The sequence below is a fragment of the Bombus fervidus genome, chromosome 6, assembly GCF_041682495.2.
Source record: "Bombus fervidus isolate BK054 chromosome 6, iyBomFerv1, whole genome shotgun sequence".
NCBI classification, from domain to species: Eukaryota; Metazoa; Arthropoda; class Insecta; order Hymenoptera; family Apidae; genus Bombus; species Bombus fervidus.
Window position 1 is genome coordinate 2,196,751 of NC_091522.1, and position 25,632 is coordinate 2,222,382.

General features: G+C 39.7%; 1 protein-coding gene across 1 annotated transcript in view; it reads left to right on the forward strand.

Annotated features, from left to right (window-relative positions):
• Positions 1-4,481: 4,481 nt before the first annotated feature.
• Positions 4,482-25,632, forward strand: part of LOC139988040 (retinal homeobox protein Rx1) — a 44,513-nt gene continuing 23,362 nt past the window's right edge. Inside the window, exons 1-2 of the mRNA XM_072004960.1 lie at positions 4,482-5,543; positions 23,732-23,964. Coding sequence (XP_071861061.1) covers positions 5,369-5,543; positions 23,732-23,964 — 408 coding nt within the window. The 5' untranslated portion in view covers positions 4,482-5,368. The remainder of the gene's footprint in view (positions 5,544-23,731; positions 23,965-25,632) is intronic.

Sequence of the window (25,632 nt, forward strand, 5' to 3'; positions counted from 1 at the left end):
GGAAAATAACCGAACAGTGTCCATCGAGTTTTTACCTAGCAAACTCTATCTTCCATGAAAAAAAAAAGAAAAAAAAAATAGATTATCATATGTTTCGCAACGTCATCAATCTCTTCTAAATTATTAAAATAAATTATTAGAATAGAAGAAATTATTAGAACTCCTCATAAAATTCCACGTTCGACACTCTTTTTCTTTGCACTCCCGAATTTTCCAGATTACTCCAAAGCTCACAGTGGCGCACGACGGATTAAGCATTCGAAACCTAAAGATCTTTCTTTCGTTGCTTCGACTACCCGCTGAGAGTTTTCCCCAAACCTGTCGCAAAATCCGTCTAACATTCACAAAACCTCTCGAGCATCGCCACCCGTGGCTACTGTAAACCAAACAAGCTATTCTTTCCCCGATTCACGCGCAGAAAACATGTTTCTGCAACCAGCCGCTACGATCGCTTCTGAATTCCTTTCATCTCGCCTCTTTGCTTCTCTATTTCGCACCTCGTGATCGTCGTTGCAACAAGCGAGTTACTGAAGCTCTAGAAAATCCGTCCGTGGAAAATTGGAGCGGATCCCAGCGTCGTGCAAACGGTCTCAATGGCCGGCACAACGAAATTAGACTTATCTCGGTCATCGAGGACCACCACGCAGCTGCTTGGCTATAGGATTCACATCCCCGTGAATAGACCGGCTTAGTTTTTCTTTATTATACTTGAGTTTCGAAGGCTCGCGTCCCGATTTGCAAACAGTCCTCCTTGGTCTATCTAATACACGGTTGCTCTTTTCGGCGACGGTGGTCACGCGCCATTGTCAACCGCCGATCGATCCTGATCAACAATCTTTAAGATGCTCTACAATGAAGAGTTTCATTCAGCAAGGTTTTTCATGCACGGGATTTCTAGCCAATTTCGTAGAGATTCGATTTTGTTCCCTTTATTGGAGACTCAATGGGACACTTTGTACAGCATTTTGGATAGCGTACGAAATTCTTTTGCTCGAAAGAAGAGTGAAAATAGTAAGACATTGTGACAGATTGTAGTTGAGAGCTGGTGAATTATTTGCGGTGTTTTTATTTGTAATTTTCAAGCGAGCAGTTCGTAGCTTCAAAATTTTTGCTGTGACAACTTTACAATGTGTAATTCTAATATAATGGTAATTCAATTATTAAAACAAATTTTAATCAGAGCTTGACCAATCACTTGGGCGCCATATTCATCCAATTTCAAAACTGAAAAGCGATGATGTTGCAGGTGTTTTTTTTTCTTTTTTTTTTTAATTTTTCTTAAAATCTGCTATTATTTATAGCATTCCTTTGAAGTAACTAGAAGTTACAAGTAAGATAAATTCCGGTTATATGATCTTCGAATATACGAACCGTTTGTTCACACATTTGTGAGAGGAGAATCATTTTCATCTTTACGTTAATCTTGTTGTATATAAAGAATCAAAATTACTATTTGCTAAAACAATTGGAAAAAAAAAAAACGTTTCCACAAAAGCAGGCGCATATTTTTTCTTCCTTGGTAAAATGCCTAAAAATTAGCCGAGTTAGAGAGGGTTCTCGCTTATCTATCAAAGTTGGGATCGGTATCAGCTGCTGCCAATACGTCAAACAGGTTAAAACGTTTAACCATCACGGAGGCTACCTGAGTTTTTCCGAACAACGAGAGTAATCTTTTGGAGGAACGGCGTTTGGGATCCCTTGAGCGTTCTGCTCGAGGATCAACGTTCAGGAAATTAGCTAAAACTGGAGCTAAGTGCTGCAGCTCGAACCGGGCCAGCCACGAAATAAACGCGTCGATCTCGTAACGTAGCCCGGCTCCCTCGGGCAGATATTTATCGCGGTAAGTGGGATCCGGTTAAATGCAACTTGTGATCTGATTTCTACAGAACCTAAAAGCACTTTCCTCTTCCTCGTGCCGGGGTTAGCTAGATTCGTGACCGAGATTGCCGGTGTGGAAAACGGCGTCGCTTGTTAATGCGCGTAAACGCCATACACGACGACACACGGGCACGTGGGAACCACGTAGAAAAGATCTCGAGAGGATCGATATAGATTTACGTATGTATCCATTGCATATGTCGATTATTCGTGTACGTTATTAAATACCTATTTCGCTATGTCACGATGTTTTTGTACAAAAGAGCGACGAACGGAGTTGAACGAAATTTTTAAATGAAGTTTAATGATTTATAGAATTCTATTTTATAATTGTGTTATTTTATTGTTGTTATATCTTATCTATATATTATTCTATGTATTGATATATCTATATATTAAGCTGTTAATCGGATCATCTCTTGACTACAGAGTTCTGTAATAACATAATTGGAAATCAATAAAGGAAAATTAATTTCAGTTAGATTAATTTTAATCTTTATACATGTAAATATCATCTTATTCTGTTGTAAATGAAACAGCAACGGAAGAATAAAAGAGATCGATAAAGAAGCTATTATATCCAATAAATATGTTTTTCCTTGTTAATAGATTAATTTTTGTGGAACGTTGAAAATCGGTCTATTATTATTTTTCTAATTATCATTTCATAAATCATATCTCTTCGTATTCTCTCGCACGATCGAATATCACAATGCACACCAATAGCGAACGAAGAAGCAAATCAATTTAATAACTTCTTGTTTTATGAATTTCATTTTGTCCATAAATTGGTATGAAATTTGTATCATGTGTGAACCCAACTATGAATTTCGAGCGCACGTATCATTAACCATCCGCATGTACATATCTTTCATCAGAAATCATAGAAACCGCACGTAAATTTCACGTTTCACCCCAAAATTAGAGTCGTAAACGATACTGGCCGCGTATCGATTCATTTCGAAGTCCAATTATTTGTAACATAGAACGTTTAGATGTCCATGATGTGAAACGTTGACGCATTATTTCGCAGGACAATTATAATCGGGACGCGTGGACCAGAGGGTTGGAGGGGCGGGATTTTCTATAACGGAAGGGCCGTGAATCGACGTGAAACGTATAATTTGCCTCGATTTTCGACGGATCGATTTTGAGCAGCTACTGTTTCGCTACAGGCGGATATCTTTTGTGCCGCGGTTTTGTGGGCGTACACTTCCCCCTGGGCTAAAACGCCAAATGGTAACGACGATACGCGGAATCGAATGCGGAATGGGAAACGGGGATTTGTTTTGTGCGCGCCGGTTTTCGGTGCGCGAACGATGAAAAAGAGAAACAATCTACGCGTTGTCCTAAACGACCGAAAATAATCGTCCACGAAACCTTGTCCCTTTGTCACGAAGCTAATTCCAAAAATTCGATGAAAAGAAATCTTCTCTTCTAAGGAAATCTCCTCTTTTTCTTTTAAATTTTCTTCTGCTTAGTACAAAAACCAATGAAGTCTAACTTATTTTACGTTTTGAAGGATCGAAGAAAACCGACATACATAAACGTTCTCATATGTACGTTTACACTGGCTGTACAATTATTGTCCAACCTTGCAACAACCGTGAAATAGAAATGGTACAAAAATTATGTGCTAAATTTAGTTTCAATTAACTGTTTCGAGAATGATGGTACAATTTTCGTAAAAGGCGGTGCATGAAATGTTACTCGAAAAATCTTTAATCCCTGTTTATCGTACTGGCTATAACTAAAAAACAAGGAACGAGAGAATTGTTCGGAATCAATTTTTGCTGGTGAAGGATTCCCTGTCAATGAAGAAGCTCTCTAACTCTATGGCGAAAGAACAACGATATTATCCAACAACGGAGGTAGAATAGGATCGAAACGAAGTAATTACTGCGTTGAAGCGTTATCATCCCTCTATTGGTCGCGGTCCTTCGGTCGGTGAGGTAGAGAAGAGTTAAACGGTTTAACTGGGCGTCTTTGGAAAAATCGCGGCGTCTGGTGCACGCGTAATGCGCGCGTAACACGGTCAGGTAGCGCGCGCGCCAAGTCGGCCCGAACGCTTCAAGCATCCAGAAGCGTAGGAGGTTTGGCGTAAGCGGTAAGCTTTACCTCATTTCTGGCAATTACAGGGGATGCCAGAATCCGCCGCAAGAATCAAGCCACACCGGTTTCGCGTGTGCACACGTACGTGTGCACGTGAACGTGTACGCGTTGCGTCCGTTTACGCGAGCCACCCCACTGTGTCGCGCGTGTGCACGCTCAACCGCTCCGTGTATCCATCCCTCGAGTCGGCACACACTCGAACAAGCCGTGTACACGTACAAGACGGTTGAATCGGTGGATGTACGGTGTCACAGAAGCCCGATTCGAGTCCACCTCTTCTACCCCTGCGAATTATCCCCACCTAGACACCGTAAGGGAGAGGGTGAAACGGTTTGCAGTGGCGTTTGAGCACCACTGTCTCGCCATGTTCTCGGATCCAAGGCCCGATTGGCTCGAAATCCCACGAACAGAGAAGCGGATTCGCCGAGCCAAGCCACGCCTCGAACGTCAACTCCTGGACCACCTCTTTCCAGCGAGCGTCTTGGTGCGAGTAGTTGTGTGCAGCTACAACAAAGGCCACCCCGCTGTTCGACCAACCGACTAGTCCTCGTTGGCACGACGCACGCTCAACAACTTCGACTTTAGCCGGGGCGACAATTTTATTTCACCTTTAGCCCGCCGCCGCTGCCTCCACGAGTCATCCAACACGCTGCATGGACGTTGCTGAAATCTCTCGTTTGGACAGCTTCGAATTTTACTCGATGATCCGGAAAGTTGATAGGATGGGAAGAATATCGAGCGGTTAGATTGGATTTTATTGGACCGAGGTTGTCGAAGATTTACAGGAGAAAGAAAGAATCTATCGATGTCACAAGTATCCTTAGAGGTACATTGCGTAAATAATGTTCATGGGAGTTCTATTACTGAGATAGTTGGACTCGATCGTCTGATAGAATAAGAAGAGAAATATTGCTCATCGTAGAGTGACAAAGAAACTGGGAAGTAGATATCACGTAAAACTTAAGTTAGTGTTGTGGTGCGGCAAGGATCGATCATGAGATGTGTCCCCAATCAATGGTACTGTTGTCAGAATTATGTGTATCTCCGTGTAGATATTATAATCCACTGAATAAATAGACAAACTTTATTCGTCGAGCTTTGTGTATAAGAACAGTTACGGTGATGTTTCAATAGCAAGTTAGGAATCCAAGTGTATCCAAGGACATCTTACAATAAGTAGAAACAACACAATCGCGTGATGGAGTAACCTTTCACAAGATGTATTTTGAAATTGAATTCACGTGTTCTGGAGAATCATTTCGTGTCTCGATCAAACAGTAGTGTGTTTACAAAGGTTCACCATCGAGACTCTTTCCTCCGAAACGACGAGCAAATCAAACGCTAGTCTGATCCAGGATCGTACTTTGGATTTTCCACGATGGACTCGCAGCAGCTCGTCGATACTGCATCTCAGAACAGCCAGGACATCGTCCTACCGAAACCAGCAAGCAGTACACCTAGGCACAGCATCGATGCGATCCTTGGACTGGCGAACAACAAAAGGACTCATCAGGAAATGGAGGATAACGCTCGCGACGCACAAGAAAACACAGGTAACGTTCGTTGTTACGTTTCGTCTTGATGCCTAATTTATTTCAGTTAAGAGGAATAACGAAGAAACTCATCGTAGCAACGAAGAACCGTGGTTCGTTTAACACCTGTCGTTTGGTTACGCTTCGATGCGCCTTTGTCAGAATATTTTGCAATGTTTTTTGGAAAATCTCACGAAACAGAAAAAATGGGAGAATTTAATCAAGGGATGTAATCGACCTGCATTTAACTAGAGTGACTTTGAATTCTTAATTTTTGACTCGAATGCAGTTTAAATTTAAATTTCGAAATTTTTGGTATCGTTCTTAAAACTATAATCTAAGTTTTAAAACTACCTTAATTAAAACTATACTACGCTATAACGAAAGATCCATTGTCAATTTATCTCTAACTAAGAATATAACCTCTTCGAACGAACACCGAAATATATGCGTACCAAAACTTTCAATAGATCGGATACGTCGTTAACGTATTGCATATTAAAATTATTGTAAGTTAACTGCTTGACGAGATATAATTAATACAAACGTGGCACGTTCCATCCGTCGGATTGGTATACTCACGAACCACCGGGTCTCCAGCGTTTCTCTCGTTGCCTCAATATCTCGGATCTAGTACGCTGGATCCCAAATCCCAAAACGGCTCAAGTTACCCTTGGAGACTTATTAATAAAGCAGCTTCGATCAATCATTTCATCCAATTACTGGTTTCACGGTTAGCCTGCACTCGATTCGAGAATTTGATTTAATCGTACGTCAACGAGCAAGCATCTAGCAAAGTATCTCCGTTTTTAGTAATATTTTAGTAATATTTTCTGCCGGTATAGGATTTCGAAATAAATTGATCAAATAATATGACGATGATTGGAAAACTATTAAATGGAAATTAGGGGTAATTATTTTATTATATATTATTATTATCTTTTTAATTTCTTTAAGAGAAATTTATTTAATGCAATTAAGGTACGATACACTGGTTGCTTCGATACGTTTGTCATGATTAGCGTAACAAATAAATTGCCGTTCCGCGTGCGTGACAATATTCTTCTGATCAGCCTAGTTAATGATACTGCTTAGTTAGGCAAATTGCGACGACGCTCGCTATAATTTTCTCTTGAAAAACCTTAATGCGCTTTACCTTCCTCGTAACATTAATGATTGTAATGCGTTAATGGGATCAACTAGTTTCATTGACGTTAGGAAACGGGAAATATAATTGTTTTAGATCGAGATTGTTTATTACATCTAATTACCTCTTACATCTTGTTACGTCCAATCTACCTATATAATTACATTTTCGAACATGATTTCTTTGGAATTATGAGATCGTTCAATCGTCTAACGTCTGCGCGATTTTACATCTGAATCCGATAATATTATTGAGAACTTATCAAACAGAATACCTACTCTAACGCACTACGTCAGCTTCGGTCAAAATATATTCAACAAATTTAATTTACCATTTGATACAAATCCTATCGCGTTAATCTTCTTCGGAATTCTTAATGCTTTTACGTAGAAGTAAGAAGAAGTTAATCGTTTACATAAACCTTTTCTTCTTTTCTAAAATACAACTATTAATCTCACCAGCTATGGTACAATTATTCACTGATCGAAACGTATTCTGTAGATTTTATTTAACGCATTACAGAAGTTGTATTATAGAAAACTAAGAATGTTCAATTATTTTATATTTTTGAAAGAAGAATTCTATGAAGATGATAGAAAAATATTAAAATAATCGACGATGATAAAAGTATGAAGGCAGAATGCAATAGGCCTATCTCGTAAGATTACGAAGTCTTCGAAAATAATAAAAAATTTAATTTTTGTTCCATTAACATAAACAAATAATACGCTTCTAAACATATAAAAAATATAATTGTCATTTTATGTCTTTTAATAAATTAATATTTAATAAAAATGTTATTATCATACTTTTTTTATAACGCACCAATATAATTACATACTCTAGTTTGTCGAATTTTATTGGCTTCATTCCCAATTCTACTATATTCAACCACTGATACACAATAACCTCTCGAATTAGCGTCGTACGGATCACCCTTCTCAATTCTTTCGCGAATTCGGAAGTGAACGAGGCTCGCGGTGGATGGAACGGGCAACGTTAGCTTATAATTGAAAAATCGTTAGTATCGCTAGGATCTGGTTGCTGGTGGTAGCGGTATGCTACTGGTGCACGCGGCTAATTACGTCCGGGTCGGCTGTATCGGCTAGTCGGAACGTATATCCGATAATTCCAATTTCGAGAACGAACGGTCGTCCTTCTTGATCGTCGTCGATTGTCGTCGCGAAAACGTTCCAGCCACCGACTGTCCTTTATAATGTCACTCTGTATCGGCTGCACGCGGTTCGAAAGCTATCGACGCAACACTCTCGCCTGGAAGGGTCAAAATCGACAAAACAATTTCGTACAGGCACTGGTGTGTTCCTTTTTTACCCCCATTGCGTCATCGAAAGCCACCGTTAACGAAAAAATTACCGGCTCAAAGAGGAAGAGAGAGAAAGAATATCGATCGATGATACACGGTACGGCAGGAAAATCCAGGGGAATTAAACCTGCAATCCTCGAATATTTACATTTTAATTTTGGTCTCATTTTAGAGAAGAAAGAATATTTTTAATACTTTAATATAAAATTGCAACGAGAAATCACATGCATACTAATAACAATGTTTTCGTATTTTGTTTAAACTTGGGATATCTTTCAACGTTAGAAAAATACAATTAGGACAGTAACGATCGACAGAACGCAGTAATAGGCTTGAGCATGGTTTTATTCGACTTCCGGTTTGCGATTCGATATTCAGTTTGTTGCATCGCTGAGCTTTGTGTAATCTCATTGGTCGCGAATGGATTACCGTAATCGATAACCGAAACGCTTTTACATAATGTACTTGTCGTTTGTCACCGACACAGCGTAGATCGGTTCGTTGTAACAGGCTCTCCCTGTAGGTGATCGGACAGATCGATCCTCGAAGGACCACGGGAAGAAAGAAAGTCATCGTGGAATGACTCTCTGATTTATTTGGCTCGCGTTTTTGGCCCCCTGCCCGTAGTCCCTTTTTGCACCGATTAATGCGCCCCGATAGCGAGATCGCTTCGAGTTGTCCGTCAGTCGCTGGCGTTTGGTAGCAACTAAGTAGCACTCGATTTATCTTTATTTGATCGTATGTTAAGTTCGATCGGCGCGAGGAGAGACTGGCAAAGGATGGAACGTCGTCGAATTCGAAATTGAAGTTGAATTGAAGAGTATCGAATTCGAGATTGGAAGACATCTTTATGGAGGATAATCGATTGAACGTTCGAATGCTGGATGTATGTATTAATGACAGTATGAAAGAAACGTGGAGAAAGTCTAATAAATAAGAATGGAACTTTATTTTCACGTAACATTATCCTATTTTGGTGAAAATCTACTCACTATGTGAATATGTATGAAATACCGCGAAGAATTCCTTATGCAAAACGATAAAAGTTGGAGAAGAATGTGTACAACAGTAGGTAATTTCTTCCAGAAAAGTTAATAATAATCGAGTGATTTTCGGTTTCACGCTGCTGAACGATTCGGGAAAACGATTCTCACGACGAGAAGATTGAAAGGGGAAGAAATATGAGGAAGGCGTGGGAGGACGATAGGAAGAATTAAAAAGAAAAGAAGGAAAAAGAAGACAAACGGGTAGAAAGAACGGAGGCTGCTTAGCAAGAGTCTTGTTCCGCTAATCGAATTATCATTAATTATGATACTGTATGCGAGAAAGAAAAAAAGAGGTAAAAGACAAGATCAGCCTCCGCTAATAAGTACGACAGAGGGATGGAAGCGGAACGAGGATAGAGAATGACCGAAAAAAAGAGATAGATGGAAGCGGCTTTAAGTCAGTCGCTTCTTAAGAGCTGAATTGACGTGTCTACTAATGGATCGCGCCTGCCCCATCTACTTTCTTCTTCAGCCTCTTTTTCGTCATTCTTCTTCCTTCTACCTCATCTTCTTCTTCTTCTTCTTCTTCTTCTTCTTCTTCTTCTTCTTCTTCTCTTTCTTCACCGACTTCGTTTTCTTCTTCCTCTTCTTCGTGTACCGCCACTATTACCGGTACGGCTACTTTCACAGCTTTAAAACAGATCTGTTATATCCTCGTCGAGAGGGTTTCTACGCGCGTACACTCATTCAGCGGATTCGAAATGTTCTTGAAAATGGAAAATGCTTCGTTTTCAAGCGACACATTCTAATTTTAATAGACATTTTGATAAGGAATCTGTGATTTATCAAGATATGTTTCACTGGTGAATGATATACTGGTAGAAATTAATAATTTACTTCAATTTATTAGGTGTAAACAATCCATGGAGTAAGAGATATTACAGATTTTTAAAAGTTAAAAATTATTGCTTGAATTTTGAATGAAAACTTGTTCATCTATTTTCTATTTTCCGAAAAATTTACTTGTTTTAGTTGTGTCATTTATCTAATCAACCGGCGACGTAAAATGAGTTTGCTAATTGTCCGTTCTAGTACTTGCATAATAATCCATGTTCGCTAGCTTACAATAGGTAAATTCAGTCGACAGGAGTTCGTTTAATCAGACGCTGCCTAAAATCTCGTTCTAATAAATGGATAAATGGAGTGCCACCATCAGACGTATTTTAGTATTATTTACCTTAATTTCAAATAGTATTCTTTCACGATGCTGAGAATACATGTTATAATTTGTCCATCTTTTTCCTCGGCGAGTATCGCGATTATTCTTTGCACAAACCTGCTGTATGATACAATCATTCGCGACAAAAAAAAGCACAGTGGAAGGACATTAAGCGAGCTTCGTTTTTGCTCGCATTTTCATATAACGCGACATTTTGCGTCGCCTGTCGCCCGTTTTAATTTCCTCCCGGTCGTGCGTTTAATGAAACGAATCTCTGGTGCGACGAGCGAGATCAATCCTCCGGACGCACACGAAACGATCGTTAATATTTTCAGTTAGAGACCAGAGATTAATCATTCCGTGTCGCTTTCGTTCCTACCTTCTCTTTTTCATCGAGATCATCGAATATACACTTTTGCTCTGGCGGTGTTAATGAATACGAGAACACACTGTTCCGTTAATATACAAAATTACAGTCTAGTTAGGCTTGTTCGATAAGTTTTTCTCGTAAGGATATAATTCGAAGTGACACGTTGTCGAGATAAAGCGGTTTGATAGGTGAATTAAAGTGTAGGGGAGAGAAGAAGGGTAAGAGAAGGAATAAAAATGGACAAGGGGGAGAGAGAGAGAGAGAAAAAAAAAAAAGAAAACGGACGCGGGAGAAGCGTTAAGTGTGCCGCAATCAATCTTACCTTGTACGCGCGGCAGAAGATTAATGCACTTTCAAATTTCATTAATTCTTCGCTGCATAATGAGCCGCGGGGCGAACGAATAACTTTCCTTAACGCCACGATAATGCCGCCGAGAACCTCCGCACTGTAATTGCATCAATTCGTTGGTAATTCGCACAATTATCCTTTCTGATTTTCCGGCCAGCACCGAGCTAACTGCTCGAGAGCACGCTTCCAATTAATCACGCGCGGCCTCCACGAATCTCTCCGCGTAATTAAAGTATGTCGTTGCTACGAATCAGGACAATTAATCGGATGTCTTTGTGGGAGATCCCGGCGTGCGAGACACGACCCAAAACGATCGACTGTAGCCTCGACTCTGTTACTTGCTTCAAGATTGATCTCTGAGATACCCTTGGTAATTTTCTTGCAACTTTGAACTTAATGCATAACTCGTTGACTTCGAGGTCATTATCAAACGTAATGGGATATCTGGGAAAAGTAGATTTCGTGAGTGAACGATTCACTAGAAAAAGGAATATAGATTTTATTAATTGATACGACAAGAAGATCACGTGTTTCGTGACACGATCTTAAAAATATAGCATATGCATGTCCTTTATTGCAGAAGTAATGGAAAATCGTAACGAATGTTTTGTTTGCTGTAGAAATTAAAATGGTAACTTTGATAAGAAAAAAGCAAATAAGAACAATATATAATTATTGACAATGATTTCTGTCATCTCCCAAGAGATCTGCTTTGGAGGCAAACGCTTTGATTCTTAAAAATGTGATCTAGAAAAGTTCCTATAAATACGGTTTCGTTACTTTAGAAGGAGATTACATACCATCTAAATTTGCGGATCATAGAAGGAATAGAGTACGCTTCTCCGTATTCCCACGTTAACCAATTTTCGACCCACGATTAATGGATAGTTGTGACTTAAACACGTCTAAAAGATTATTCGTTGAGTACAGGATACTTCAATTTGAATTACACGCCTGTAACGCGCGATCAATTAAGAACCAATCATCGTGTTTTGCTTACTCGAAGATTGCATTTATCCCTGCAGTGACAGTCGGTGTTCTTCAAAGGCACAGCAAAATCGAAGGTGAACCCCGGACTTTCACTGCGAGGAGATCCTTTGATAAGCAGCTGCACGAACTCAATCCGAAGCATCGGTACTTCAAAATGGTACAACACCATTGAAGCTGGTAGAAAGATGCACTCGACGATTCTGAAGAAGACTATCGAGACTCTGTTTGGTATAGATCATTAACATTTCTTTTTTTTAAAGAGAAATTATAAACCGTGAATACGTATATTCGAGTAGCAGCAGAATAAAATCGAATAACTGACAAAAAAAAAAAAAAAAAGAAAAAAAGAAAACTGTTCCTGTCAAATATTGTATTTGATTCTTCTCGTCACGAAAAAGGGAATCAAGAATCCTTTAAAATTATTGAACGCAATAGTAAAAGATGTTTCTGTTGATTAAAAATATGTTATGAACGATTGTCTAGTTTCGAACGGAATTTCACGTCAAAAATTAATAAAATATGATCGAGATTGTATTTGACGAAGAATTCAATAACTTGGAATATTTGGAAAGTAAAACGGGTAGAAGCAATGAATAAGTAAACAGCGAGTGTTTTCACAAATTTTTATTAACAAAGCTGCAAATATGAAATTTTCGTGGAGATTTGCTTGGTCTCTTAAATGTCATAACTAGTATCGTACTATGAATATTTTTACATATTACGTGCATCCCTGTGCCACTGAATTTCCCATAAGTACATAAACATCCAGTTTGTACCGTTACAAACAGTAACGCATATAAATCGATACATAAATATACGCGTATTATGCACTAACATAGTAAATAACACTCGTGTGACGTTAGCGTAGCGTCATCGATAGTCATAGTGCGTATATTATTCAGAAGAGTAAGAATATGTCTTTTTTGACTGGCGCTACGAGATAATAGAATGTGCGTACGTAATCGGGAGGCAAATATAAATAACAAGTGGAGGACGAACTATTAATAGGGAGAAAATGTTCGCATTGAAAGGAACGGTGGAATTAAAGCGGTCTCCAGATAGAGGTAACAGCGTCGCGGCGTTCTGGAACGCCGCAGGTAAAAGTGCTTTGTTAGGGGGAGTAATTTCGATCGCGTGACAACGGCAATATAGAGCTGGTGGAAGGAGGCACGGGCAATTACGTGTAATTTCATACCCATTTATTGCCGGGAGAGCTCGTTTTTCGACTGTTTCTCGAGTCTCACCAGCGGCGATCGGCTCGGATCGGCGCGCGGAGAGAACTCGAAACGAGCTGGCTACGTCAGATTAATCGATTTTACCTTGTCGAATAAAACGGTGTCGCGTGTTCGTGATATTAACCCGCTCGTTAAATAGCGCAGAACAAAATAGCGCCAAGTTCCAGTGACTAATGATCTCGGTAATATTGATTTTTAACGCGATAGAGATCGGGGAGGACCTGAAAACTTTGAAGGTACCATTTACCGTTAAGTGTAATTTGTTTCATGGCCTCAAACTTCCCTACTAATTCTTTCCTGAAATAAAATTCCAAGCTTTCAATTTCAATTTTTACGAAGTAACGGCATTATTGGAGCATCTGGTGCAATTTTATCAAATAGTTTATACCTTTGTTATATTTTCAAAGTTATAGTAAACGAATTTCTCTTTACTGTTAATTCCTTGTTTCTCACCATAACTGAAATCAAATACTGTATTCCGAAATATGGAATATACTTGCAATGAATAGCTGATTCTTCTTAATATTCGTCGCTTACCTCTGAATATTCACGTATTTAATTTTCATTCGTCTTCAGTTATTTATTTATTCCAATAAATATCAACTATTATTTCCACTAATATCCACTGTATATTTCCAATAGCATAAAAGTATCGAAATAGGTACATATAAACAGTAATGTATATTCATCCCTCGGAAATCTACACTTCTAACCCCTAAAAGACTTTAACAAAAGACAATCTCGCTAATCGATTTTACCTGAAAGCTTCTCGTAGAGTCGTACAGTGAACTTCCTTTTGCCCCTTCAACCCCCTTTCAATTTTATGATTTCATCGATTTCTCTAGCATCGCCGTAGAAAGTCACAGAGTCGCGTCTCTATCCGATTTTCGTGAAATTGTCTTCTTTTTCCGGGCGTTCGTCGATCTTGTTCAAGCCGGTCGAAGACAGGGACGAGGTGATCTCGCGGGAACGAGTGAGCGAGAGAGGCGCCGATTTAACCGAATTACCGTTGGATCAAAGCTTGCGAGTGGTAATTGGTGCACAGGTGTCGTCGATCAATCGTACACCGACCGTCGGGGAAGCTATTTCGCTCGGATACCGAAACGTTTCGTGATCGATAGGACGAACAGACGCGATGCCTAGACGAATCCAATGAGACACATCATCGAGCGACGATACAGAGAGACAGAACGAGTTGATAGAGAGGGCGAACCGACAACCTGGCGGAAACAAAGGAAGCGGAGACGCTCGACGCAGGATATACCTGTGATTTGCGCGCTGATTAGCGATTAGAAGCGATTAATCTCGAACGTTCGTGCGTAGGGTGAGAAACGATTGGGGTGACGTTGTTGAGATTTAATCGCGATTATAATTGAAAATCGTGATTATAATGGAGATAGTGGTGCTTGACTCGAGTATGAAGATCTTCGCAAGGCGATTCGAGTAATTTATGTCAGAATTACCGACTAGACGTATAGTTAAAATTTATAATATGCTAATTTTGTGAAATAATTACTTAAGAAATATGGTTTATCAGTGTACTGCTATGGATTCCCCGGATGGCTTTCTTGTATCTCAATTTAATGATTTGGATGAATCTTATTTTGTGCTAAACGCTTTGAATTGTCGTGTGTTTCAAATTAAATTATTCTAGATTTTCAAATTTCCTAATTAACAGACAAGAAATACGGAGAACGTTGAAATTCTGAAGATGCGTGCATCGACTGTTTCGAACGTGTCAAATGTTCAAGCTTTCCAATCAACGAAGATATCTCTTTCTTAACGTACTGCTCCGCCGCTACCGTAAAGCAAGGCGAACCGTGCTGGTCAGGTCGATTCGTTTAGAAGCTCGCATATGTATGTGAGAATTCGTATTCGTGCCTGCTCGACGTCGATGGAGAGATTGTAATAAGGCTCGCATGCTGGAGAACAATTAAATTATTAGTAGGTACATTGTGCACGGCGGGGTGTTTTATTGCATGACGCATTCTGGGTTCCGTCCGTTCATTCAATCGTTTCCCCACATTTTCAGCCAGATAGAAAATTTACATTTAAGGCTTTCAATTTTCAAATTGCAAAAAGTACGATTATTAATTGAAGAGGTTGCAGTAAACTTTAATATTTAAATTGTATTTATTTGGAAAGAAAGAATATGATTTTTATATCTAATGATGCAGGGACTTATTATTACGAGGCTTATTATTAGTTCCCGATGAATTTATAGCACGTTCGAAAAAGTGATTTGGTTTTGACCGATGTCGTGCTAGTTTTTGCTGGTTTGCTCAAGTTGCTGGAAAATGAAGGTGTGTCTTTATTGCAACAATCCCTTCAATTTATGAAATAAGATAATATTCGGAAGAAAGAGCAAGGAAAAGCTTAATATTCTACGTTTATTTTCTTGGTTTAATTGCAACATCTTTGCGGTTTCTTTGAGATCGTATTTGTAAAATGCAAGAATAAAATTCACGAACGAACGCACACAACGATGATCGAGCGTCATACGATGCAGCCAGAGATATCCCAATAATAGCTGCACGCCAGCGAACAATTAAATTATTAAGTAGTAACGATAACGAGGGCCGCGTTGAATACTGTTATAATAAAGGTACAACGAATCGCGGTACTTTTGCAGGGGAAGGCAAGTAAATATCCTGCTACTTGATCTCGTCGCGTTTCTTGCACTGCATTTACAAAATCTTAGATGTAGAAACGAGTTATGGTAACGAGAACACGGAACGTGGGCAGTCTTGTAATGTTAATTCCTTTTTTGTGGATCGACACTGACGTTGCCTTTGAAATACTACTAGGAAAACATTTCTTTTCATACAAAAAACGTTATCAATGATTTATGTAGCCAAACTTGTTACATTACCATGTTTCATTATCGAACGATCGTCGATTACTGTTACAATTAAATTCATTTATGTATACGCGATATGTATAGGGAATTCGTTAATGCGTATTGCGAAGAAAACTATGTAATCGAAAACTTTCTCACGATTTTACTTAGTAAAAGTACTAAAAGCAGCTATTATGACACTCTGTTTCATTAGCGCTGTGACAAGATACATCACTTATCTCGTGTTTCTATTGGTAAAGTTTGAAACTAATCTGGAAATATATATAGAAGTTTTCTATGATAGGTGTTTAAATACTTTCGCTAAATATATAATTCACTCCTGTAGATATCTGAAAAACCAAGTAAATTAAGACCAGTTTCCATTTCCGCTTGCGAGATTTCAACGAGATTTCGCGGCATGATGAACGTGGCGTTCAATTAGGCTCACACGAGACCCCCAGTCAATTAAACAATTTCTAACTCCGGTATCGTTTCAATTAACGCACTTCGAGATGATTACCAGTTCGTTGACCCGTTTAGATGGAAATTTTATCCCCATTGCAAGAACTCGATGACAGCTTAAGAGCCTTTCGCCGGGCGTTCTTAAGACACGCTTCGTGCACGTTCTCTCGCTCCTTGCGTTCTCGCTCTCCTCTCCTCCCTTCCTCCTCTTTCTCGTCGTTCGCGTTCTCGCTGCCGCTTTGACAATTTAATAATTCGATACCGGTACGCGAATAATCGACGAACCTGATACTCTTCTCTTGCCAATCGAGAGGATCGAGAGATCATGTTCTCCATGTTTCTACTCTCTTTTTCTCCCTTCCGACATCCGCGACGCTTTCTTCGTCCCTTACACGCGATAAAATTCATCCCGCACGACTGCTAAAACCATCAACCAAGTCCACAGAAAAATGATTATCCGATCAGGTTGACTTTTACTCGAGTAACAGCTCTCGCCCTGGAACCAGGTTCTGCAAAGCGCTGCGTAAATTAATGATTCTGGTTCGACAGTAGCCGCGTCTGAGGTTCAGTCATTGGAAAATGCAACTACGTACTTCTCGTTTGAAGAGTGTATCTAATCTGTTTATTAACTGTAACAATCGCTGCTTTGATCGCATAGAATGTCGATTTAGAAGTTTTACCTTGATATCCCATTCGTTCCAATGAATTACGATTATTTCATTGCTGACGTGCCAAAAATACTCGCGTGTCGCGTGGAAAAATAGGATAACTTTATAGAACGGGCGATTTTCGTGGGCCGATACGTGCGTCAGATTAAGGTACGCGACAGTTGACAGTGGCTTTTACGAAGAAATTTCCGTCGAAACTTTGTGCCGCGTAAAGTGGCCATTGCGTTTCGTTCCGGAGATAAAAACCGTGGTGTGGAGCCCGGCAGGAGCGAACAGAAGAAACCCACGGAGACAGGAGAAAATAAAGATCAGAGAAGATGAGCGAAAGAGAACGAGAGAAAGTATATGAGAAAGTGAGAGAGAGAGAGAGAGAGAGAGAGAGAGATAGGAAGAGAGTGAGAAAGAGAGGAGAGCAGGGCACCAGTGACGGTCCACGAGAAGACAAATTCTGTAATCCTCTTTGGTCGGCGAGCTAAGCCCTCTGTGTGACGGCATACCATCTTCTTTCTCTTATTTCCTCGTCTCGTTTTGCTTTTCCTTGTCTTACCCCTGTCCTCCCACGCCGATCAAGGAAATTAGATTTCGAATCGACAGCCGTGCTTAAGTATAAACGACGAGGAGACATCGCCGAACGAGGAGGAAACAGGAATTCACAGCAGACAAACCGAGGCAGAAAGATATCGACTTTTTGCTCGAAGAAAAGAATCGTTGTCCTATAGTAGCAAGATCGATGACCATACCGATCGTTGTTCGATTTTACTTCATTTGATTGGTCGGAAAATTAGCAGTCGGGTAACCAGCGTTAAGTGATATTTAATTAGCCGACAAGAGATACACGAGTTGAAATGGTACACAGAAAGATAGACAGATAGAGAGAGAGAGAGAGAGATGCAGTATGTCTAGCTGGATATTTGAATTTCGCGGAACGAGAGAGCTGTCTCGTCCCGGTTCTTGCGCGAACCGAAATCTCTTCTCAAACTGTCAAACTGTCACGACGGATTCATTAATCCGCTGTCAATCGTTTATCAAACGCGACCACGATTTCAAGGGAATGAAATTCGTTTCGTGGGTTGAAAAGCTATACGAGATAACGATTATTAATGCGCTTGATGAAATCCAAACTTTCGCGCCACAAATAAAGACTGATGGCTTAATATTTATCGAAATAGTCGGTTTACTCTCGCAATCGTAACTGAGATTATTTCGTCACTTTGAAATTTTTAACCTGGAAACCAAATAAAATCTTGCTTCTCGCGATTAATCGTTTAATTTAAACGATTGCAAACGATCTGAGGGTAAAAAGAAGAAAGGAAATAACGAAGGTATTCGCGTTGGTATTCCAAATTCGGGGGAGAAACAAGATTGTATCATGTCGGTGTAAAGCGGTTCTAGTCCATTCCAGCTACTTAAGAGATTGACACGAGAAGATAGTATAATGGACGAAGCGGTCGAGGAATTGTAGCCTCCTCCTGAATCGAGCACCGGCTCTAATGGGCCAACACTGATGGTTGATAAATTTCGAAACGCCACGGGCCACCATTCGATTCTTCTGCCGGGACCTGCACCTATACAGTCGATTAAGTGGCATAATAAAATCACGTGAATACATTTGTCCACATTGTTATATCTATACGAACGCTGACATAAACATATTCTTCATAAATATCATTTTTTAACCCGGTTAAGATCGTACACATACGTCATGCAGCGTCTACCCAATCTGTCCGATAACATGCTGTTTGTGTTACGTGAAGCAATTTGTGTTATCGTTATCGGTTAATATTAAAATAGCAGTTAAAAAAATAATGTTATGTACAAATAATGTTATTGGTTCGAAGATAAAGAAGACAAAGAGTAAATGAGCGATCCACAGTCAGAACTAAACCAGAAGCGAATTAATTGAATGAATTTCTGAGGACTCCTCTGTAGAAATCAATTTCGATTAGTTTAAATATTCGGTAAAAATATAAAAATCAAAGATAAGCGATATCGATTGTAAAGTAAGTAGGAAATCAATGATTAAAAGTGAAATTTGCTCGAAATAACGGTATCAATTATGATGCTGAAATTAGACAGGGAAAACTTCCGGTTCGCGACACGGTGTCGCCTTTAATCGAGGAAAATTCGAGCCACTTGGTGGGATATATACCGGGTGCTCTCGATATAACGGCGTAACACGCGGTAACAGCGACGGCGCGGCGACGCTCTGCACCTGCACCTCGCAGAATTTAATCACGATGGTTACTCTGTCCGACCGAAACCAATTATTGCGCAGACGTACTCACACACGCGCTTACACTGCCTGTGACGCGGACATTCTCTACGCACCTATATAAATCTCCGTATCCCCGAATGGATATAATGTACCGCATTAATTTCCCTCTGAACGCATGCGATTCCGTGTTTGTCGCCCACCAAAATGTCCGACCACCGGCTATGTTACTCTATTACTGGCAGACATCACTACTAATTCGTTCAACGTTTAGAAACTTTGTGATTTTCACCGAATGATGAAACCTGGAAATTGTAAATTATTTTAAACACAACATTTTCCGGTGGTGTATTATCGCAGAACTACAGCATATGGTATTTCATTATATGAATTTTTGTTTTTCTGGATCCATCGTTGAGACCAGAAAATACTTCATATTGTTTTGGGAAAAGTGGTACATTTAAAAAAATTATCAATTTTAAGATACCTGCAAAAATTAAATTCAAGCGTGATATATTTCCTGGAATAAGAATGTCATTAGCTTACTTAATAAAATTATACTGTTTAACGAAAAGAAGGTGCCGAGACATAAAATCTGTTTTATAAACTATACTCATATTTTATTTAAAAAAAAACTCCGAAGGTTAAATCATAAAAGAAAACATTTTTTTTCCTTGTTAAATGGCTCGATTACCAATTTTCTATTGCAAACTTCATATTTTAAACCGATTCTCCAAAAAAATCACTTTTCCCACTCGAACGACGGATCACTCTTCCAGCAAATCAATCGTATAAAGGGAGCTTACAAATTTACCAAAAGTATCGTAGTACGAACGATCAGCAAACGCAATTTATATTTGTATGTCATGTAAATACAAAACACTATTATTTATCCTCCATAGAATACAAAGATTTTACCTCGTATTAATTACGAAAAGAAAGCTTTCATTCCTGATTCCATTCGAAATAAAAATGCAAAGTTCAAACCTCTGCGCTTAAAAACTTGGGGATTACCCATCCAGCCTGTGAATTCAATCTTCAGAAGCTTTCACCTCTTCCATAGCACGACGTCATCGTTTAACCTCTATCTGCAGCATTCTCAGTTCCCTTTCATCGCTCTCCTCTGTGCGGCGGTGGAGCAGGTCGCATCCTAAAACAGAAGTTGCTCGCCGTAGCTTAGACAGTTCACGAGTAGAGAGCCCGGAGGAAGAAGGGTGCGCAGTTCTGTCTGGTAGCATGGACGGAGGAAAAGGGAGGTGGGCGAAGGTGGGCCCGGGGCGAAGGAGAACGATGGTGTTGGCACTCTCGGGGGCCATTATTGATTGTTGTTGATAATTAGCCGGTACAGGCGCGTCAATCACGAGGCAAGGCGAGGTTATTAGGCTGTTGGTTAGCACCGGCCCGATGGCACACGTACACACACGAATGCACACACGCCGTCACGCACAGGATACGTTCTACACGACGTGCACAGGTGTCCGTTCCTCTGCGTGTAGGCGTATGCACGATGCCGTGTGTTTGTGCGTGGCTACGTTACGTGTATGCATCTGTGTGCGCGCCGCCATTGAGCCACCCGATTACCCCCCACAATTCGATCTAATGCGCTACGCTGCGATGCGAGAGAAGGTTAATTATGCAGTTAATGAGAGGCTGAATATATATACCCTACGGGGTGTCGGGATGGTCCCGGCGAAAAGAGGATCATTTGGATCCCGTTCCAGCTCGATTGTTGAATTTGGTTATGGTCGAAGAACGCCGGAAAACGGTGCTCCATTCCCTTCCCGTTTTAAATTAATCGCGTTACAACGTTCGAGGTCGGTGTTTAAACGCCTGGCACAGTCGGCGAAAACTCGGTGCTTTTTGATTGCCTCGAAATTGATATGGAACCCGCGTTCGCGTTTTATGTTTGCGTACAAAAGCGATAGGTATAAATATGCATATGAAACGACGAGACCGGGGGTGACTCGGCCGCCAGTGAATTTCGGTGCAGTGGTAGCAACGTAGAACGGTGGGTATAGAGTGTAGAGTTTGGTTGACGAAAATGTCTATTCGCCACCAGTGGCCGCGAGTACACTCGTTCGAACGAGGCGTGTGCTTCCGCGCAATCAATTTCTTCCTCGATAACGGCGCTCGTGTTCCTCGATACTATAATAAGGACGGATAATGCGGGAGATGGCGGTAATTTGTAGCGAAAAGGAGCATGTAATAGTTTGTCGGAAGTGCAGGTTACGCGGTTACGTGTTATAACTTGTTTAACGAGGACGAAATGTCGTCGAGCGAGACGCGAGCTACTCGAGCAACGGTAGAGATTTTATGGGTTATCAAATTGAAAAAGACCGACGTAAAACGTTGCTGAAAATTAACCTCTTGGAAAAGACGTGTTAATTGGCTATTTTTTCTTTCTTCCAACTTAATCGGAGCACGTTGGTCAATCGTCAAAGAACTGACGCGCTGCGCGAAACAACGAAAATCCTGGTTTTCCCTTTTTGCAGGTGACCTCTTAATTTCCGTTGCACTGCGTTGAACATCGCGCCGAGCAAATTGCGTTGAAGCGTTGATTTCTACGGATAAATTGCCGTATTGTGCGTCACGGAATTTACCGACACGTGTATCCTCGTGTCTCGATGTCGAACGCCGCTTTCGATTGCCCAATATGTCTCGATAACGAGCCCCATTATCGTCAATTAATTATATTCTCGCGTAAAACTTATCGGTTTCACTAAATACTCTAATCTGAGATAAGGCTGGTGTTTTTTCTTTTTTTTTTTTTTTCTAAATTCGTATCTAGTAAAAATATTGTCTGTGACAAATAAAATTGTTGCGATAAGCACGATATCGTAACTCATAAATTTCCCTTTCTCTAGTTGCTCCTTTCACGATACCGCGTTACAGCGGAATATACTAAGCTTGTCGTAAAATAACTGTACTCGCTGGTAAAACGACAGATAAGCTACGTTTCATTTAATACAGCAGCCTGCAAATGCAATCTGGCTTGCGATCTTTAGCCTGCCACCCGGTATATAAACGCGCGTGTCGATCCACCTTGGCGTACAACATTTGCCAAAGCGACAAGCTTTTATGAACGGTGTGATTCTTGCGGAAATCTTGTCTCGTCCACTGAACTTTCGAATGCTGGTTCTATAAAAAGAACAAGGACACGCGAGAGCGACTTATTATAACGTCATTTTGATACAATCCATTAACGTTCGATTAGCGGAACTTTTGATTTCGGACAGATTCGAAATTGCTCGTTTAGTAAACTCATTACGATCTCGTAAATATTGAAACGGATAATTAATTGTTCGCGTAAGATTCAGGGAAATACAGTTTGCAATTTGTCGCACGTTCGCGTTCAATCCATTAGAGATATTGTAATAATTACGAATTCGTGTAAATCAATAAGCGTCGATAATCAGGTAATCGAAAATTTTAGTAAAATGAAATAATTCCACGGCAAAAGAGCAATTGCCAAGACTTTCCCACGATTTGTCTTACGCGACTTTTGCCTATATTATATTACGGAATAACTTCCGTTACAAGAAATCGTAGATAATTAAAGTCAAGGTCCACAGCCTACTTAAAGTTGAATTGCAACGAACCATCTTCAAAATCCAAACAAACTGGATCGTTACAAAGTTCATTTTCTTTATCGCTCCTTAATATTTGGAAAACAGACAGGAATACAAGATAACAAGCGATAGAAGTTAAATATTGAAATAGTTATGCTAGAAGTAATTTAATGAATAAAATTATCAAATGTTTCACGAGATTACATATGGTTCCACCATAATAATGATAAGAATGTAGACATCCGCAGTTATGGCCTTATTATCGTAAAATAATCAATAATTCAAATTGAAAATGAAGAAAACAAATTAATATCAAAGTAATATGAATAATAAAAAATATTCAATGACCTAAAAATCTCTCAATTTTTAAACAAAAATATTTATTTCTCTTCCGTGTATTGTAATTTAGTTGAAGAGATATTTAGATTTTTTAAAACTAAAAACCATACTGTGTTCTAACCAACCGAGGATTTAAGCTGACTAATTTGATACCGTTTATCACAAATTTAAATTTTCATATTTGCAATAATATGAAATAGATGTTTAAACTTAGGGTAGATATAAGGAATTATTATTTGCAACTCTTGTCTAACCTAGAGTTAGAGTTTGAAATGCGAGAAATTGCTACGGAAATCTCAAAGTCGAAACGTGCACGCGAACGCAAAAAATCGAGCACGATCCAACTCGGAGTGATGAGCGTTACAACACTTGTAATAGCTAGCATTATACGCGCATAATAGAGGTAATAGCCGAGACTGGGATAAATCGATCACCATTACCGTACCTATTAACCGTAACGACCGTTTCCGAGGAGACCTGACCACTCCCGTGGGTTCCAGGTGAGAACAGCTGCAATTCCACCGGCGGTGGCAGCGACGAGGAACTCGGAGCAGGCTGCGGGGACGATTTGAACGGGAACGGCGGCAAGAAGAAGCATCGTCGAAACAGGACGACCTTCACCACTTACCAGCTGCACGAGCTCGAGAGAGCCTTCGAGAAGTCTCATTATCCGGACGTGTACTCCAGGGAGGAGCTCGCTATGAAAGTCAATCTTCCGGAAGTGCGCGTCCAGGTGAGTTAAAACGCGAGTTAATTCGTGTGCACGAGGATACCCAGTACTTATCTCCAGAACTACCGATTATATATTAGAGTATAACATTTACACCAAAGAAATCAGAACGAAAGAACGTATATATAGTGTATATAATGGTAAGAAAAAATCAAGCCTTTGTTAATACAAATACTCTGCTTAAAATCAGACAAATTCATACAAACGTATTGTTGCGCATATAACAATTTTTTAACAGAAATTATAATTTGCTCGTTTTGATGATCAATTAGTCATTTTAAACTTGGAAGCTTAGAAACATTAGAAACTCGGAGAGTCGCTTAGAGAGTTAGAAGTTTAGAAAGTGGAATGTGTATATTGAGATTTTGGATGGAACGATAGGACGTAGGAAGTTTTTACTGACTGTGATCGCAAATTTAAAATTTATCCTACTATTTGCAATCTGTTTTGAACAATTCTAATTCCTCTTTCATCTTATAAAAATAATCCTGTTATTAAATAGTGTGCATAGACATAACTTCACGAAGTTTCAAGAATTAACTGCGCAAATGCGAAGGCGGGTTCGTTTGTAATCGGAGATCCTGTCGGTGGATCAGCGATTAGGAAGAATAATTGTCTGAAATCGCGTTGTTAATCGGCATACAGCGAGAGATCGTTTTCTCGCGGGTAAAACGAATATTCATACATTTTTAAATAATCACCCGACCGCGGAGTCACGCGACTAACGAGGTATTAACTCGTTAACCCTCACGACACCGGCGCGCGATCCTGTTACCTTAACGATTTCACGAAAAAAGAAGGGAGGGAATAAACGAACGGTCAGAAAGGCATCGTACTGTACCATAACTTCCAACGATGTTTATTAAACAACCACCGTCTCTGTTACCTCGCTCTTTTATCGAAAACCAAAGCCAAAAAAACAAAATGAAAAAAACAACGATCTCTGATCCAATGTTTTTCTTTACCTTTACAGCCTGGAAAAAACGTCACTCGAAAAAGAAAACGAGAAAAAAAGAACTTCTCTTCAACAGGGATTATTGTATGAAAACATAACGAACAATTTGCCAATTCGTTCGATCTCAACTGTTTTACACGATAATTTATTAATTAATAATACCAGTGAGTTGGCAAATTATAGGTTAATATTTAGTAAGTGAAATAATCTCTTCTTAAGTTTTATTCCTTCAGTCATGTTGATGAAAATTTGCATGAATATTTGCAGTCGACTTACAATCTTCTCTTTCACAATCTTATATCAAATACGCTAATAATAATGCAATAATTAGAGGTTTTATGATTTATAGATCTGTAAGATTTCGTTTAGATTATTACTCAATGATTTTTTATCGGTAACTTGTAACTTGTGACTCGTAAAATTTCATTAATAACATAACTTCAATAATGCTAGAGAACCTAAAACTACCATTTTCTCGTCTGAAAGGTGATGCGTTAGATTCATAGACACTAAGATCGGAGCACGAATCAAGCGATTTAGTATTTTCCTTCGTCAGTCTTGGTCTTTCTCTGTTCCATTGAAATCAAGCGGACACGAGTGCCGTGCGCGCGACCAGCAAGCGGGCCGAGTTTAATGGCAGCGTTTCCGTGCAAACAATCGGAACAGCAATCGCCGGCTGACGCTGGCCCCGACGTATTAAACTAAATTAAATTAAT